This window comes from Stegostoma tigrinum, chromosome 5, assembly GCF_030684315.1.
Source record: "Stegostoma tigrinum isolate sSteTig4 chromosome 5, sSteTig4.hap1, whole genome shotgun sequence".
Taxonomy (NCBI): domain Eukaryota; kingdom Metazoa; phylum Chordata; class Chondrichthyes; order Orectolobiformes; family Stegostomatidae; genus Stegostoma; species Stegostoma tigrinum.
The window spans coordinates 122,691,679-122,710,392 of record NC_081358.1 but is presented as its reverse complement, the minus strand read 5'-3'; the positions used below and the strand labels follow the sequence as shown (position 1 = coordinate 122,710,392).

The 18,714-nt window shown below is 44.5% G+C and overlaps 1 protein-coding gene across 1 annotated transcript in view; it reads left to right on the top strand.

Moving 5' to 3' along the window:
• laptm4b (lysosomal protein transmembrane 4 beta) overlaps positions 1-16,489 on the top strand; it is a 49,002-nt gene extending 32,513 nt beyond the window's left edge. Inside the window, exons 6-7 of the mRNA XM_048528512.2 lie at positions 2,222-2,314; positions 14,216-16,489. Of these exons, the coding sequence (XP_048384469.1) occupies positions 2,222-2,314; positions 14,216-14,290 (168 nt within the window). The 3' untranslated portion in view covers positions 14,291-16,489. The remainder of the gene's footprint in view (positions 1-2,221; positions 2,315-14,215) is intronic.
• Positions 16,490-18,714: the final 2,225 nt, after the last annotated feature.

Here is an 18,714-nt window from a genome sequence, read left to right as displayed (position 1 = left end):
ACACACCTGTTATGCAAGCCACTATTTTCAAAATCATCACAAAAGTCAAAGACACTTCAAAAGTGCATAAAATTCTCCAATGTACTTGTCTTCCAGATCCAGGGTGGCAGAAAGCCCCAACTAGATTTCTACACTTAACAAGAGTGAATATTTATTATAATTAACTCACTTCTGCCTACTGGTAAACAATAAGGAACTAACAACATCAAATTTTACTGATTAAAACTCTAAACCCCTTACACATTATTGTTCAGTGCTTTGAGTAAAGGAATTGGGAGGGTCATGTTGCAGCTGTACAGGACATTGGTTAGGCCACTTTTGGAATATTGTGTGCAATTCTGGTCTCCCTGATATAGGAAGGATGTTGAGAAACGTGAAAGTGTTCAGAAAATGATTTACAAGGATGTTGCCAAGCTTGGAGGCTTTGAGCTATAGGGAGAGGCTAAGGCTATTTTCCCTGGTGTGTCAGAGGCTGAGGGGTGACCTTATAGAGGTTTATAAAATCATGAAAGGCATGGATAGGATGAATAACCAAGGTCTTTTCCCCGGGGCAGGGGTGACCAAAACTAGAGGGGCATAAGTGAGAGGGGGGAAAGATTTAAAAGGGTCCTAAGGGGCAACTTTTTCATGTAGAGGGAGGTGTGTGTATGGAATGAGCTGCCAGAGGAAGTGGTGGAGGCTAGTACAAGAACAACATTTAAAAGGCATCTGAATGTGTACATGAATAGGAAGAGGGATATGTGTCAAATAGTGGCAAATGGGACTAGATTAATTTAGGATATCTGGTCAGCATGGATGTGTTAGACTGCAGGGTCTGTTTCCTTGCTGTACATCTCTATGACTCTCTGACATGCAAACTGACATGGATAGGCTCAAATAAAGGTACGTTTTATAGGTGGAGGAAAAGGCTGGGAAGGCAGTTTTGCAGTCGTTGTTTACAGGATTTATTAAGATGATCTTTCTGTTTCAGAGGAAACGATGTACTCCAATCTCTCTACTCCAGGTGTTTTTCACCTCCTTTCAGGAGGCTCACAGTCACTGGTAGACAAATTTATAATGTCTTTGACTTATTGGGTAAAAGCCTCAGCTTACAGCAAATGGTGAGGGAGAATAGGTTGGCTGCCTTCAGGCTTTAGGTTTCTTTTTAACTGTAGAGGCAAAGATAGCACCTTCCTTCCTCAATGCCCAAAGGCTTCTGGCTATCTCATTCCCACAAGCTGTTCAGCTTGCCAGGAGCCAATCACCTGGTTGTTGGCAGGCAAAAATCGTTTTTTATTGGTCTGCAGACCAATCAGCTAAATATTGCCAGCCAAATCCCCATTTATACACATCTCCTTGGATACAGCTCATCTGTAAGTAATAATTCCCACACCCTCATCTGCTTGAACAAGAAGCTGTATAAGCCGCCTTTACAATGAGAGTCAGGTGCCTTTAAAGAGCTTTGATTTTTAAAACAACGTGGATTTTTCCACTTTCAGTGGGAAAATGCAGAAAAATACAAAGGTATGGTCTTGAAAATCCATATTTACAGTTTCGTGCTATCAGCAGTATTGGAAATATTGCATTTGATCCGGATTATTGATGTAGATTGTGAATATCCTGGGCCCAAACACTGATGCCTCAGTGCATTCACTTGTCTTTGACTCTGAGAAAGACCCCTACTCTCTATTTGCCAGGATAGACTGTGATAGGGTGCAAGGCGGGAGGTACTAATTGAAAATAGGGACAATAGTGGAAGGGGCTGGTAATGGGACGAGTAAAGAAGCAAATGATTGGGTCCTGAGGAAGTGTAAATGGGTGGGGGGAGGGGTGGAGGAAGGTGAGCTTGATCATGGTATGGGGATGTGACTGAGGGAAGTCAGGTAGGTCCCCAGGGTGTGGACCATCCTGCTGCTGATGTAACAGTAGGGAATCCCCAGTCCTAACACTGATCGGCACATCCTCCACTTGCAGAGTTCTGGTTTGATCTTGCCCATCCATCACCAGAACATGCCCCTAGAGAAAAAATTCAAACCTAAAGCCTATGGGCCTGGCAGGAATTCACAAAAAAACTCAATCTCATCCACATTAACAAATGTCACAGCTCGACAAACAAAGTTGAAAATAGCTTGATCCCGTTCTCTGTGTTATCTTGTACCCCATTGGATGAAAGCTGAGTGTATGTGGGCACTCTATCGGTATAGAAATTTGAACTAAACTATCAATCTTTTGTATTTTTTAGGCCTACCTAATTGGCTGTGTCTGGAACTGCTACAGATACATCAATGGGAGACGTTCTGCAGATGTTTTAGTTTATGTCACCAATGATACTGCGGTAAGCGTAAAAATCGATGCTTTCATTTCTTTTGCAGTTTATCCTCTCCTCCCGGAGAAGCTTGATACATTCACTGTCCTCTTTCCAACCCGAAGGTGCAGGAACTCACCTCAGTCCATATTTCCTCTCCCTGTCTAATCGTTGAGTGAAATTTGTGCGACAGATACTACAATGTTCCTCGGGCTGTATTTTGAAGGCACAGGATGGAGGGAGTAGATTCCTGACCAAAAACTGCTGGAAAAGCTCAGCAGGTCTGGCAGCATCTGTGAAGAAAAAAATGAGAGTTAACATTTTGGGTCTGGTGACCCTTCCTCACAACCCGGACCCGAAATGTTAACTGTTTTTCTCTTTACAGAAGCTGTCAGACCTGCTGAGCTTTTCCAGCAATTTCTATTTTTGTTCCTGATGTAGAGCATCCGCAGTTCCTTAGGTTTTTATCTGAATAGATTCCTGACCCTGACTTGCTCCTCTTGTGATGATATTTTGAACTGTGAATGTCCATGAACCAAATCTGCAGTGCTGCCGGCAGCTGCCTGCCAGTCCTGAGGAAGGGTCACTGGATCCCAAACGTTAACTCTGACTTTTTCTTCGCAGATGCTGCCAGACCTTCTGAGCTTTGCCAGCAACTTCAGTTTTTCTACCGGATGACACAAAGCTGGGTGGGAGGGTGAGCTGTGAGGAGGATGCTTCGGTGTGGTTTGGACAGGCTGAGGGAATGGCGGGTGAAGTTTAATGTGGATGAGTGCGAAGTTACCCACTTTGATAGCAAAGTCAGGGAGCCATATTTCTTTCTGATGATAAATTGGGAAAGGGGGACATACAACGAGACTGGTCCTTGTACACCAGTGCAAGGTGCAGCAGGTGGTAAAGATGCCAAACAGTGTATTGACCTTGCCAGTGAGAGGGATTGGGCGCAAGAATAGGGGTGGCTTGCTACAATTGTACATGGCCTTGGTGAGCCCATTGATTGCCATTGAGTAAAAGGCCCATTTCTTCCAACTGTTTGTTTCCTGTCTGCTAACCAGTTCTCTATCCATGTCAGTACACTGTCCCCCAATCCCTAATCTCTCGTGTGGGACCACATTGAAAACCATCATGGACATGTTATCTCCCAGCCAAGGGCATGACACTGAGAATCAGGAAGAGGCCATTACAGTTGGACCCTGCTCTGCCACTCAATATGATCGCAGCTCATCTGGTTGTTATCTCAACGCCAGTACCCTGTCTAAACCACACCACCCCTCCCAAGTACCCATCTCCCATAATCTTTATTCCCTAAGTAATCAAAATTCTGTTTAAAGTACAAACAAAAAGTGCTGGAGAAACTCTGTGGAGAGAGAAACAGGGTTAACATTTCAAGGCTGGCATGACTCTTCTTCAGAATCATTGAGGTGACTTTGAACTCGAACCATTAACTCTTTCCCTCTCTCCACAGGTGCTCCCAGACCTGCTGAGTTTCTCCAGCAGTTTCTGTTTTCAATTTCAGAACTTTTTTTAAAACTCATATAATTTGACCTTGAATAAATTCAATGACTAGTCTTTGCTATTTTCTGATGAAGAGAACTCCATAGATGAAAGACAACCTGAGAGGAAAGCAAAATCTCCTCAGAGTTATCTGACAAGCGAGACCTCTTATGTCTCTTCATTCTCATCTCCCCTAAAAGAGACTACATCCTCCCAGTAGCCACCCTATGATCTGTTGCTTTTTAGTTTACGATCTTTTGGGATATTATCCCTGGAACTCATTCTCATTGAACATTCTGCACCTTCTCTAATGACTTCACATCCTCCCCTAAGTGTGCTCTCTAGAATTGGACACACTATTTCCAGTTCAACAATCCCCAACTATCAATGTCCTGGGGGCTATCGTTCATCGGAAAATGAACTGTACTAACCATATAACTACAATAGCTACAAGAGCAGATCAGAGGCAAGGAATTCTGCATCAAGTAATTCACCTCCTGGCTCTCCAAATCCTGTCCATCATCTACAAGACACAAGTCAGGAGTGTGATGGAATATTCCCCACTTGTCTGGATGGGTGCAGCCCCAACAACACTCAAGAAGCTCAACACCATCCAGGACAAAGCAGCCGCTTGATTGGCACCACATCCACAAATACAGATTCCCTACATCACCAATATTCAGTAGCAGCAGTGTGTACCATCTACAAGATGCACTGCAGAAATTCACCAAAGATCCTCAGACAGCACCTTCCAAACCCACGACCACTTCCATCTGGAAGGACAAGGGCAGCAAATACATGGGGACAACCAGCACCTTCAAATCCCCTTCCTAGCCACTCACCACCCTGACTTGGAAATACAACTCCAGTCCACCAGCGTCGCGGTGTCAAAATCCTGGAATTCCTTCCCTTAGGGCACAATAGGTCAACCTACACCAAAATGGACTGCAGCAGTTCAAGAGGATAGCTCACCACTATATTTTCAGGGGGTATTGGGATGGGCAACAAATACTGGCCCAGACAGCATCGCCCACATCCCATGACTGAGCAATGAAATTTGAGAGTGAGTCACTGCTTTACAAAGATTCAGCATCATGCTCTTGATTTTGTAATTGATGTTCATCTTTCTCCAACTTGGGATTCCATTTCCTCACTTTCTCAACCTGTCTTGCTGTCTTAAATAATTGAGGGCACTCAATGGTTCAGCAAACAGAGGCATGACAGTTTCTCACTCCATTATTGATCAGTATCCAGTCTCCCATTACGTAGATAGTCCCCAATCACTGGATACTGACACTGGATATCCTCAGTATTGAGTGCTTTCAGACCAACTGACCTATAGTACAAGATAGCATGATTATTGTCATTCTCCATATTTCAGTAGCAGCTCATGGTTAATTTCAATCATTGAAAAAAAAGCATCAATTTTGTTCAAAAGGGACAAAATTTGGAACCTGATCACATTCTGCCTCAAGGACTACCATTTCTGGTTTTACGAGTTGTGGAGAACCAATCTGTTTTCGGTAAAAGATTCATTCATTTCGATAATGGGCATATGTCCTGCTTTAACAAGGATTCCATTTCACCTACATTGCCAGGAAACACAACAAGTGCAAAGAGACAGACAGGCCAAATTCAATTGGTAAATGTTTTTACAGTACTGCTTGTGGGTCAGGAGGAAGAGGGAACATGTCCTCCAGTCCAGAAAGTGAGCCTGGAAATGTCCCCATTCCCCCCATCTCCCTCACAATCATAGAGCCCCAGCCATCCCAGCAACATCTGCTCCCCTAACCAGACAATGTAGGATGCTTGTGAGACCTGACCTTCCAGTTTTCTGTACCATACATTCCCTCCCATGCCCTCTACCCTCAACCCCCACGTCCCATTCCCTTGTATGATTAGATTAGATTAGATTAGGTTCTCTACAGTGTGGAAACAGGCCCTTCGGCCCCACAAGTCCACACTGCCCTTTGCAGCGTCCCACCCAGACCCATCCCCCTATAACACACACACACTCCTGTACACTACGGACAATTCAGCATGGCCGATTAACCTAGCCTGCACACCTTTGGGCTGTGGGATGAAACCGGAGCACCCAGAGGAAACCCACGCAGACACGGGGAGAATGTGCAAACTCCACACAGACAGTCACCCGAGGCTGGAGTCGAACCCGGGTCCCTGGCGCTGTGAAGCTGCAGTGCTAACCACTGAGCCACTGTGCCGCCCCTAAGATGGAATGCACCTCAGAGGTAATTCAGGACTGCTGCTTCTCCTTTCCAGCAGTTAGAATGAGAATACTTTTCATTCCACCGTTCTGCCCAATGCAATGTTTGCTGCTATTATCATTGTACCCCCACTCCAAACTTTATTCCCTACCCATCTCCTCTATCCAGCTGTGATAATGGGAACTGCAGATGCTGGAGAATCTGAGATAACAAAGCGTGGAGCTGGATGAACACAGCAGGCCAAGCAGCATCTCAGGAGCACAAAAGCTGACGTTTCAGGCCTAGATCCTTCATCAGAGAGGGGTTTGGGGAGAGGGTTCTGGAATAAATAGGGAGAGAGGGGGAGGCGGACCAAAGATGGAGAGAAAAGAAGATAGGTGGAGAGGAGAGTATAGGTGAGGAGGTAGGGAGGGGATAGGTCAGTCCAGGGAAGACAGACAGGTCAAGGAGGTGGGATGAGGTTAGTAGGTAGGAGATGGAGACTACTCTCTCCGTGACTCCCTTGTTCATTCCACACTGCCCTCCAACCCCACCACACCCGGCACCTTCCCCTGCAACCGCAGGAAATGCTACACTTGCCCCCACACCTCCTCCCTCACTCCCATCCCAGGCCCCAAGATGACATTCTACATTAAGCAGAGGTTCACCTGCACATCTGCCAATGTGGTATACTGCATCCATTGTACCCGGTGCGGCTTCCTCTACATTGGGGAAACCAAGCGGAGGCTTGGGGACCGCTTTGCAGAACACCTCCGCTCAGTTCGCAACAAACAACTGCACCTCCCAGTCGCAAACCATTTCCACTCCCCCTCCCATTCTTTAGATGACATGTCCATCATGGGTCTCCTGCAGTGCCACAATGATGCCACCAGAAGGTTGCAGGAATAGCAACTCATATTCCGCTTGGGAACCCTGCAGCCCAATGGTATCAATGTGGACTTCACCAGCTTCAAAATCTCCCCTTCCCCCACCGCATCCCAAAACCAGCCCAGTTCGTCCCCTCCCCCCACTGCACCACACAACCAGCCCAGCTCTTCCCCTCCACCCACTGCATCCCAAAACCAGTCCAACCTGTCTCTGCCTCCCTAACCTGTTCTTCCTCTCACCCATCCCTTCCTCCCACCCAAGCCGCACCTCCATCTCCTACCTACTAACCTCATCCCACCTCTTTGACCTGTCCGTCTTCCCTGGACTGACTTATCCCCTCCCTACCTCCCCACCTATACTCTCCTCTCCACCTATCTTCTTTTCTCTCCATCTTCGGTCCGCCTCCCCCTCTCTCCCTATTTATTCCAGTTCCCTCACCCCATCCCCCTCTCTGATGAAGGGTCTAGGCCCGAAACGTCAGCTTTTGTGCTCCTGAGATGCTGCTTGGCCTGCTGTGTTCATCCAGCCTCACATTTTATTATCTTGGATTCTCCAGCATCTGCAGTTCCCATTATCCCCAGTATCTGATCACATCTTTGCCCTGTGCCTGAAAACAGCTACTTCCATCTCTGTAACATCCTGATAGTTCACCTGTGCGCCAGCTCACTTGCCGCCGAATCCCTTATTCATCCCTTCGGTAACTCTAGAATTGACTATTCAAACCCATACGTGGTGTGCCTCACAAATTCCACCCTCTGTAAACAATGCAAACTTCTACCCAGGGCCTCCTTACTTGTGTGAAGTACTACTCCCCACCAGATGAGGGCATATGTCTTTCCTTGAAGAACATTAGTGAGCTGCAGGGGTTTTTATAACTATCGACAATAGTTTCACTGTGAGCAGCTTTTTCTTCCACATTGAGTAATTGAATTTAATTTCTGCTGGTTATCAATGTTGGCTTTGAACCCACATCTCACTCGGAGGAGGTGATGGCCTTGTGTTATTGTCACAAGAGATCTTAATCCAGACAGCCAGATAACATTCTGGGCACTTAGGTTCAAATCCTGCCATGGCAGATGGTGGAATTTGGATGCAATGAAATATCTGGAATTAAGAATCTAATGATGACCATGAATTCATTGCTGATTATCATAAAAACTCACCTTTCTTTTGCTAATGCCCTCTAGGGAGGGAAACTGCCATCCTTACCTAGTCTGGCCTCCTGTGACTTCAGACCCACAGCAATGTGGTTGACTCTGAACTGCCCTCTGGGCAATTAGGGATGGGCAGTAAATGCTGCCTGGCAAGCGACGTCCTCATCCTGTAGGTGAATCAAGAGGAGGGGCAAAACAAAATCATAGAATCCCAACAGTGTGGAAGCAGACCATTTGGCTCATCAAGTCCACACTGGCCCTCTAAAGAGCATCCCCCCTCCCCCAGACCTAGCCCCCCTACACTATCCCTGTTACCTTGCATTTCCCATGTCTAACCCACCCAGCCTGCACATCCCTGGAAACGATGGGCAACCCACCCCAACCTGTGCATCTTTTGGACTTTGGGAGGAAACCGGAGCACCCGGAACAAACTCACACAGACATGGGGAGAATGTGCAAACTCCACGCAGACAGTGGCCTGAGGGGTAGATCGAACCCAGGTCCCTGGTGCCGTGTGGCAACAATGTTAACCACTCAGCCACCAGTTAGCTTATTAGCCTGTGCCCCTGAAGTGTTAGCCCAATGACAATCCCATTCTCCCTGAAATTTGGGAATTGTATGTTGGAGGAGGGGTAATGAAGGCAGTTACAGAGCCTCACTTGAGGATAAGATTGACTTAGAGGTGCTAGTGTCCAAGAACACTGTGGGTCTACCTACAGCACATGGACTGCAGCGGTTCAAGAAGGCAGCTCCTCCCCCACCTTCTCAAGGGGCAACTAGGAATGGGAGGGTAAATGCTGGGCCAGCCAGAGACACCACATTCTGTGAAAAATAAAGGAAAATAGGAGATGGTTGACCCTCTTTTGACAAAGCCATCTTGAATAAAGAGAGAAAGGAATCCTTAGACAGATTAAAAAGGTCATTCCTTTTGAGCCAGGTTAGCAGGCCAGAATGTAACAATGTGTGTACAGTCATTCCTATAACCAGCTGCTAGCCTGAGTTACTCTCCTTCCAATTTTGACTACCTTCTGCCCATCAAAGGATTGCAGGAAACTCCCATCTGGTTCTGTATCCCTCAGAGCAGCTTCAAAAAAGAAATGGTCAGAATCAAGCCCTCTCACAACATGCCTCTAACCACCCACAACCTTGTGTTTCTTTTGCCAGACATTGCCACCACTCGTCACTTAAATAACTTTGCAGAAACCAAAATTCATAAGGGCTTAAAACTGCTACTTCATCAGACACATTGAAATGTGTCAGTGGATGTGATCTTTGTTTGTCTTTGGTGCATGTTTTAATTGTGGTTGAGCTACACCAAGATGCAGAGGGTTAGTACAGAATTCAGCAAAGCAAGACCAACATTTATGTAGCGCCTTGCATGACCACTGAACATTGGCAAGCACTTTACAGTAATTCAGTTGTTTTTGAAATGTGGTCACAGTTGCGATGTGGGAAAAACAACAACCAATTTACACACAACAAGCTCTCACACATTGCCATGTGGCAATTATCCGATATTCTGTTTGTTTGTGGTGTTGATTGAGGACAACATTTCAGTCAGTTAGCAGTCAATAAGTGTAGATGAATGACCCGAAATGGAAACAGGATTTCAAGGGTGTGGAGTTTTAAAGGGTATGAGGCTCTGGCAGAGCTGGGGTCAGGGATGGAGAGAAGCACAGGGCTGGCCTGGACAAAGATGTCTTTGCAAGAGAGATTGAATTCTTCATTTAATTAGTTTTTAATCTTTAATCTGTTGACTGAAACAGATATAATGTACCAAGCATTTAGTGCCATTGTTTATTTTGTCAATAATTAATTATGGTTGGTCGCTAATTGAATGCTTTAGACACAAGCTAGTTCATAGCATGAACACAATTTTTCTCAATTGATAAAGCAGTCGCTCTCAATAATACACAGCAGTTCCATTGCATGTCTGAATGCTGTGTATATGAAGACAGAACTGGCCTAACAATGAAGTGCAACTTACCACAGCGTTATCTCCATGATGTAGTTATTAGCGATGGTGGAGTATTATCCACTGACTGATAATGCAGAGATACCAGCTAAAGCCCTGGCAACAATGATTGAAATTCATCCCCCAAGGCACCTGGTGGAATTCAAATTCAATTAATGAAAGAGAAACCTAAAATTGAAAGCTGGTCTCAGTAACAGAGTAATAGAATGTAGGAGCAGGCCATTTGGCCCATCCAGTGACTACAATAGAGTTATCATCGATTGCTTTAAAAACGCACCTAGTTCACTAATGTCTTTCAAGAAGGAAATCTGCCCTCCTCACCCCCACCTGACCTATGCGTGACTCCAGACCCATAGCAATGTGATTGACTTGTAACTGCCCTCTGAAATGGCCAAGCAAGCCACTCAAGGCGCAGTAGCAGTGGGCAACAAATGCGAGGTCCACATCCCACTGAAGAATAAAGAAGAGACACAGTGCGCAGTCTTTGTCTGTCTGCACACTTTTGATTGGTCAGTGAGACCGGTGGGAGGAGACAGAGGCGAATTATGAAACGTAACTGGCATCCAATAAATGAAGAGGCCTCAATGCTTCCCTTTCACTCAGGGCTGAATGGCCTCTTGCTGTTCTGTAGCAATTCAACGATTGTTGCAAACTTCCACAGTCCTTCCAGTTCATTACTAACAGGGCGACCGTTCCCTGCTCCTGCTGAATGTGGAACGATCTCAAAGCAATCTTCTCTCAATGCATCCTATGTCTCACTCTCAGCTTGTGGACTAATGCTTCAAGCACATGTCAAATTGTCTTTGGCCAGCTCTGAGCCAAGCTACCTGAATTAATGTTGGTGCCAAGGGCTTGAGTGCTGGAGCAGACAAATTAACTGTGGTAGCAACTGAGGACATTGATCCCGGCTCGTGGTTTGGATTGAGATGTGAAGACAAATGGTAAAGTTTCCATCCTTTGGCATCAAGAGTTCCTTGCTATGGTTTATACGCTGAGAATGTTGAAAAACTAAATGGTGTCACTATATATTTCTAACCATAAAAGACAGTCTTACAACAGTAAGATGGGAGTATCAAAAATAGAAGGGACTATATTGCCATTGGGGTACACTTTCTACATGCCACAGTTCCTGAAAGATCAGCTTAGTGTTTCATTCTTTAATATAAAATGTACACAAGGAATATGAGCTTGGTGGCTGAATATTCCTGATTGCTGTGTTTTTATTTGTTTGGGATATAGTGATGCAGCCACTGAGTTGGTCACCGAGGGCCCCAGGCTAATGTTCCGAGGGTCACACATTTCAAACTCCTCCTTGTGGTGAATGGTCCAATTTGGATTTCGGTAAAATTTGGAGTCAAAAGCCACAAATGGGGAAGGTCAATATCCTACACCACTCTGCCAGCGCAAGTATCTCACACAGACTAATCAAGCAACATAGCCATACTCATGAAATCATACCTCACAGTCAACATCTTAGACACACCATCAACATCCCTGGGTATGTCCTGTCCCACCTGCAGGACAGACCCAGCAGAGGTGGCAGCACAATGGGATACAGTCAGGAGAGAGCTGCTGTGGGAGTCTTCAATTTTGACTCCAGATCCCACAAAGCCTAATGGCATTAGATCAAATTTGAGTCAGGAACCCTCTTGCTGATTATCCTCTTTTGGCTGATGACCCAGTGCTCTTACTGGAGATGGCCATTGCCTGGCGTTTGAGTGTTGCGACTATTACTTACCATTTTTCAGCCCAACCCTGGACATTATCCAGATCTTGTTGCATTTGAACAGATCTGAGGAGTTGCAAATGGTGCTGAATATTGTGCAATCATCAGCGAACATCCCTACTTCTGACCTTATGATAGAAGGAAAGTCATTGATGATGCAACTGAAGGTAGCTGGGCCTACGACATTACCCTGAGGAACCCTTGTGGAGATGTCCTGGAACTGAGATGATTGCCCTAGAAACAAGAAGAGAAAAATCCAGCCTGATATTCCAGAGCCAAGGGGGTATACATTCTCTGAGGCGTTGTCTTTCCGACGAGATGTCAAACCAAGATTCTGCCTACTCTCTGGGGTGAAGTACATTGACACTATCTGAAAGACAAACAGGTTGGATTTCCTTAGCTAATCACTACCCTTCAGCAAAAGTCACTGAAACAAAGTATCTGGTCATTTTCATCTTTATTCCCCATTGGACGTAATCATTACTGCCGAGAGCAATGTTTCTTGCCCATCCTTAGTTGCCTTTGTGAGGGTGCTATTAAGCCGTCTTGAACCGTTGCAGTCCATCTGCAGTTGCAGCCCCAGTGCTGTTAGAGAAAAGATCTTGGGTCATTGTTTCAGTGACAGTGAAGAAACAATGATATAGTTCCAACAGTTTGCACAACTCAGAGGAGAACTTACAGGTGGTTTGATTGGATTTGATTTGATTTTATTACTGTGACTGTGAGATACGGAGAAAAGCATAATTTTGCACACTAACCAGACAAAGCATACTTTACATAAGTACAGAGATAGTGGGAACTGCAGATGTTGGAGAATCTGAGATAACAATGTGTGGAGCTGGATGAACACAGCAGGCCAAGCAGCATCAGTGGAGCAAGAAGGCTGACGTTTTGGGTCATGACCCTTCTTCAGAAAAATCTTTTTCGTCAGCTTTCGTGCTCTTCTGTTGCTGTTTGGCCTGCTGTGTTCATCCAGCTCTACACCTTGTTATCTCTTACATAAGTATGTCAGGCTATTGGAAATGAATGTAGAATATAGTGTTACAGTTAGAAAGAAGGTACAGAGAAAGATCAACTTTAATAGATGAGAGGCCTGTTCATAAGTCTGCTAACACCTGGGAAGAAGCCATTGTTAAATCTTATAGATATTTATAGAATCATACAGAATAACAGACTCTTCGACCCAACTCGTCCATGCCGACCAGGTGTCCCAAACTAATCTTGTCCCATATGCCTGCATTTGGCCCATTTCCCTCCACTTTATGTACTAAATACTGTACTTATATCGACCTTTACCACTTCCTCTGGCAGCATGCGCCATATGTGCACCACCCTCTGAGTGAAAAAGCTGCCCCTCAGGTCCCTTTGAAATCTTTCCCCCCTTCCACCTTTAATCTGTTGGTACATATTTTCAAACTTTTGCATCTTTTACCCTAACAGAAAAGGGTGGAAGAGAGTATAACCGGGGGTGGGAGGGGGTCTTTTGGTTATGTTGGCTGCTTTTCTGTGGCAGTGGGAAGTAAAGACAGAGTCAGTGCAAGGAAGGAAGGCTGTTTTTCGTGACGGACTTGGGCTGCGTTCACAACTCTCTGTCACTTCTTGTGGCCTTGGGCAGAGTAGTTACGATAATTAAGATAATAAAGTGTGGAGCTGGATGAACACAGCAGGCCAAGCAGCATCCCAGGAGCACAAAAGCTGACATTTCAGGCCTAGACCCTTCATCAGAGACCCTTCTCTGATGAAGGTTCTAGGCCCGAAACGTCAGCTTTTGTGCTCCTGGGATGCTACTTGGCCTGCTGTATTCATCCAGCTCCACACTTTGTTACCTTGGATTCTCCAACATCTGCAGTTCCCATTATCATAGTTAGAATAATTACTTCAATACACTGCTGTGTTCCCAGGCCAACATTCCTGTACCAGGCCTGCTCAGAGAATCGATGCAAGCTGGAAGAAAAGCATCTCGTTTTCTGCTTGGGGACCCGGAAGCCTTCAGGCCTCGATATTGAGTTCAATAATTTTAGGGCCTGAACACCTACTTCCATGTACTTTACTCAGCCCCACAGTCCAGGCCCTCTCATGACTCAGGATGCCTTCAGCACAGCCAACCCATTCTGACGTATTCAAATTGTCCCCATTAGCAGCTTTTCTTTTTTCCTGGCTTACCATTGGCCATCCCTTTGACTGCCCAACTGTCTTTTTCTCTCTCTCTCTAGGCTCTGTCTCCACCTATTCACTCACTCCTCCCCATCCCCATCCCACAACCCCCTGCCATCAACATAGAAATCGCCTTTTCCCAGCTACCATCAGCTCTAAAGAGGGGTGGCTGAACTCGAAATGTTAACTCTGTTTTTCCTCTCTCCACAGAAGTTGCTAGACCTGTTGAGTTTCTCCAGCACTTTGTAATTAGAATGGTGTCGTGGTGAAGCACCTGGGGTTTGGAACACAGGTCCGTTTTTTTTAACGTAAACTGTCTTCTTATTTTATCTTTAGATCCTTTTGCCACCCAGTGATGAAGCTGTGATGATGCCTACCAAAGGCCCACCTCCACCTTATATGTCAGCTTAAAGACCATAGCTACAAACACTACCCACACACAAGCATTGAAACAATCTTTGTACACACACTGTCTGACCAAAAACTCTTTAAGAAATAACTTGTATTCCATTTTGAAAAGCATTTTCATTACCCTGGGAGTGAAACCTTCTATAAACATGATTTATTTAATGTTGTGCATTTTGGGTATAGCTTTCAGGAATAAGATTCAAAAGCATTTATTTGCACTGTATTCATTTGTTGTAATGTTTAAAATGAGAACATACTATTTAACATTGGTTATAAATCCCACTTATTGCAATCTCAGATTATTGTGCTGAGTTAAAAACACGTGTGATTCCATTCAGAGTCAAATAGCAGTGTTTAACAGAGAAACAAGTTTATCAATAAGAAGACTGGGGTGACTCTGAGCACTTTCTCTGATTATTGTGGTTTGTGATGGATTTTTTTTGTTCGTAAACACTGTGCATGCATACATTGTATCTCAACCTTGCCCCTTCACCCAAGGAGTGGTGACCCTCAGGTTAAACTCACCACCAGCCACCTCTGTCTTATGAGAGAACAGGCCTGTGCACCCCTCAGGCCGTGGTGACTTGACCCTTACAGAGGCAGTATTATAAAAAAATACAATTGTCGACCTTCTGATGATTGTCAGCATGGCATCAAGGCCACTCAGCCCTTTATACCAGTAGCTCTTTTAAAGATGCTATCCTACTAGATCCATTCCCCTGTTTTTTCCCTATAGCCTTGGGAATTTCTTTCTGTTCAAATAATTATTCAATTCCCTTGTAAAAGTTATTATTAGTGATAATTAGACCATTATCAGTTGCTAGTCAGGGATTGATAAACTCTGCAGGTTTATTTATTTAGAACAGTAAAACACATCATAATCTAGAAACTAGATATTAGAGCAACCAACTAATTTCTAACTGAAAAGTTTCTAAACCCACCACAGACTCACCGACAGGCAGAGTCACAACGTATACATGGAGCACACAACATCCTTGAAGATGCAAAAAAAGATCTGAGGAAGGGTTACTGGACCCAGACTCTGATTTCTCCCCACAGATGCTGCCAGACCTGCTGAGTTTCTCCAGCAATTTCTGTTTAGGTTCCTGAAATAACTGCATAGAGCCTGGTATCCCATCACTAAGTCCCCCATTAAATACTTGTGCATGGTACACTTACTGTGTTCTGTCAGCCCGCTCAGAGTCAGTCCCCCTGAACTGGGGATTACATCCTCTGGTTGTTTTTTTTTTCATTATATTTCTTTTCTGATCTCCTGGTTATTTCTTTTTCTTTTTTTTAACATTTCTTCTTTTGATTTGGCCCCCTGCACTACTGCTATCCAACACTAGTGCTTAACCTGCCCTCCACCCTTGTTGTGCATGTGCAGGTGTGAGACATAGTAAAAAACAGCTGGTGTGCAAATAACTTTATTAACATAGCACCACCAGGAACATCATCCAATGACTGAAGCATCAGTATTAAGCAGACCTGCTGTTACCCCTGTTTATATTGGTCAACCAGGGCTTCCTGATTGGCCCAGGTTAACATCCCCAGTCAAGGAACTTGTAGTCAATGAGATCCACCTGGCTGCAATCACCACAGTTCCTAAAAGATGAACTCTCTACAGGCAAGATACACATGCATTCAGTCTGCTTCTACTTGCATGGTGCATTCTGGATCATGTCTGCTGTCTTTTGGAAGAAAGGAATTCCCTCCCTTCACCAATTCCCTCAAATCTACATCCTCTGGTAACCAATCCTTCTGATGTGGCCAGCAGCTCCTTCTGATCCACTCCATCAAAAAACTCCATGGTTTTTGACTCCTCAGAAGGGAGAAGTTAAATTTAATTGGACATCTTTATTTGTATCCTGTTGGATTACAAATTTTACTGGAGCTTCTTTATTGCATGTTACACTTCATAGCTGAGTTTCTCCCTGGTGTGTTCTCATATCAAACATTCAAATGGATTGGGTTAAAGCATGGACAAAACTATTTAATCCAGGGATTGAAAATAATGTACAAGTTGGTCAGAACTGTCAGCAGTTAAAATGTTAAATAAAGCAGTGAAATAAATCAGCTATTAGCACGTTATGCACCAAATTGTTAATTATTGAAATCATAGCACTTTTACTTAAAAATTTGTCTGTTTGAATACAGGCTTTCTTGTAAATACTCCTGGTTCAATAAATCCTGTGCAACAGACTGTGTGTGCTTTGTGTCTGATTTTGTGCTTAGCTATTACTTTGGTCATCAGGAGTGATACAGGAATTTCTTGTGCATTGTACTCTCAATGCTCATAGGAGATGTGATTGTTTCAGGAGAGTGATATGCAGCAGTGGGGATTCACCTTCACTAATGCATAGAAGCAGGGTCTGGGACAGTGGCTGATGCCGTGACCCAAGAACTGAGGCCTGAGGCTCAGTGGTTGGGCCAGGAGCAGTCCTGGGGCTCGGTCTGAGAGCAGCCCTGGGGCCTGGTGTGGGAGCAGCCATAGTGCCTGTGATTTCCATTGTTGAGCCTCCAAACAAGGCTGACAATTGTGGTTCAAAAACAGAAACGTGCTTCTCGGCCCGATAGTAAATGAGCAAAGCCTACACAAGTCTGGGGGATGTCTTTGTTCTTTTCATTCTACAGCAGCATTTATAAATGAAATGTTCAAAGTATTGTCTACCTCCCAAAACACTCTCCAAAACAGACATAAAGCTTTTGCTCTTAACAGCACTGTTTGGTTGTATTTAGCTTCAATGTGTATATTTTCAGGACCTTGGTGCAGAAGTAGGCCATTCAGTACCTCAGATAATAAAATGTGAGGCTGGATGAACACAGCAGGCCCAGCAGCATCTCAGGACCACAAAAGTTGATGTTTCGGGCCTAGACCCTTCACCATTCTCAATCATCTCCAGGCACAGTGGGCCAAAGGGTCTTTCTTGTGCTGGGTAACTCAATGACTCAAAGTCACAACTCCCACATTATCCTCTTACTCTACCGCTCTCTCTCTTGAACATACTCAATGACTGATCCTCCTCAGTCCTCTGGGATAGAGATACCCAAGTTTCATCACCTTTGAGTGGAGAAATTCACCCTTACTTCAGTCCTAAGTGGCTGATGCTCAATTCTAAGACTGGTTCTGGGCTCCTTGTCCCAGGGGAAACATCCTTCCTGAATCCACCTTGTCTGTACCTTTCAGAACTTTGTAGATCTCAGTACAATCCCTTCTTATTCTTCTGAACTTCAGCGAATGCAGACCCTGCTTCCCCAGTCTCTCGTCATGGAACAGTTCTGACATCCTATTAATCAATCTGGTGACCCTGTGCTGCACAGCAACACTGTTGCAAGTATATCCTTTCTCTTGGGGTTGCTTTGAGCAAACATCTTTCTTGTCATTTGGTTTGATTTGATTTATTATTGTCACATATGCCTAAGTACAGTGAAAAGTTTTGTTTTGCATGCAGTACAGGCAAATCATAACAAACAAAGATCATAGGGTGCTAGAACAGAGCAAGGAATGCAAAGTTATGACTGCAGAGAAGATGCACAAAGAGGAAGATCAACATCAGATTTGGAATTTGAGAGGTTCATTCAGAAGTTTAATAACAGTGGGGAAGAAGCTATTCTTGAATCTGTTGGTGCGTGTGTTTAAGGTTTTGTACCTTCTACCTCATGGAAGAGGTTGGAAAAGACTGTAACTGGGGAGGGGGGGTGTCTTTGCCTGTCTTTCTGAGGTAGATGGAGTCAATGGATGGAAGGTTTTAGAAAGATACTTGATAAATGCATTGGGGTGTGCTATATCAAAAGCACAATAAAAATGAACACAAGACATCAGAAAAAACCTTGGTGTATTTCACCCATCATGCCTGGTTCAGCTTTCCAGTTCTTTTATTTATTTCCTATTCCTAATGGCCCTGGGGAAGGTGATGTTGAGCTATCTTCTTGAAGACAATAGAGTCACAGTGCCATAAGGGCAGGAGTTCCAGAACTTTGAACTGACAATAGGAAAGGAACAGCAGTGTTGGTCAGTTCCTGCACTGTCTTTCGCCAGGCACCATTGGTGGAGGAACTCGGTAGGGAGAAATGTGCAGCGATAACGTCACTGGGTTCACAATTCATAGTAATGCCTTGGATTCAAATCCCCCTACCACAACGGATAGAATTTTCATTCAGTTAACAACTATAGAATATAAAGTTAGTCACAGTAGTCAGTATACTCTTTTTTATTATTGTTGAAACCTGTCTGGTTTGCTAGTGCCCTTTAGAGAAGGAAATCTGCCATTCGTCACTGATCTACATGTGACTCCAGACACACTGCAATGTGATTGGCTCTTAAATACCCTCTGAAATATTTTAACAAGCCACACAGATGAGGGGAAATTAGGGAAGGGCATCAAATACTGTTTTTGAGTGTAGATGTAGCTGGCCAGAACAGTATT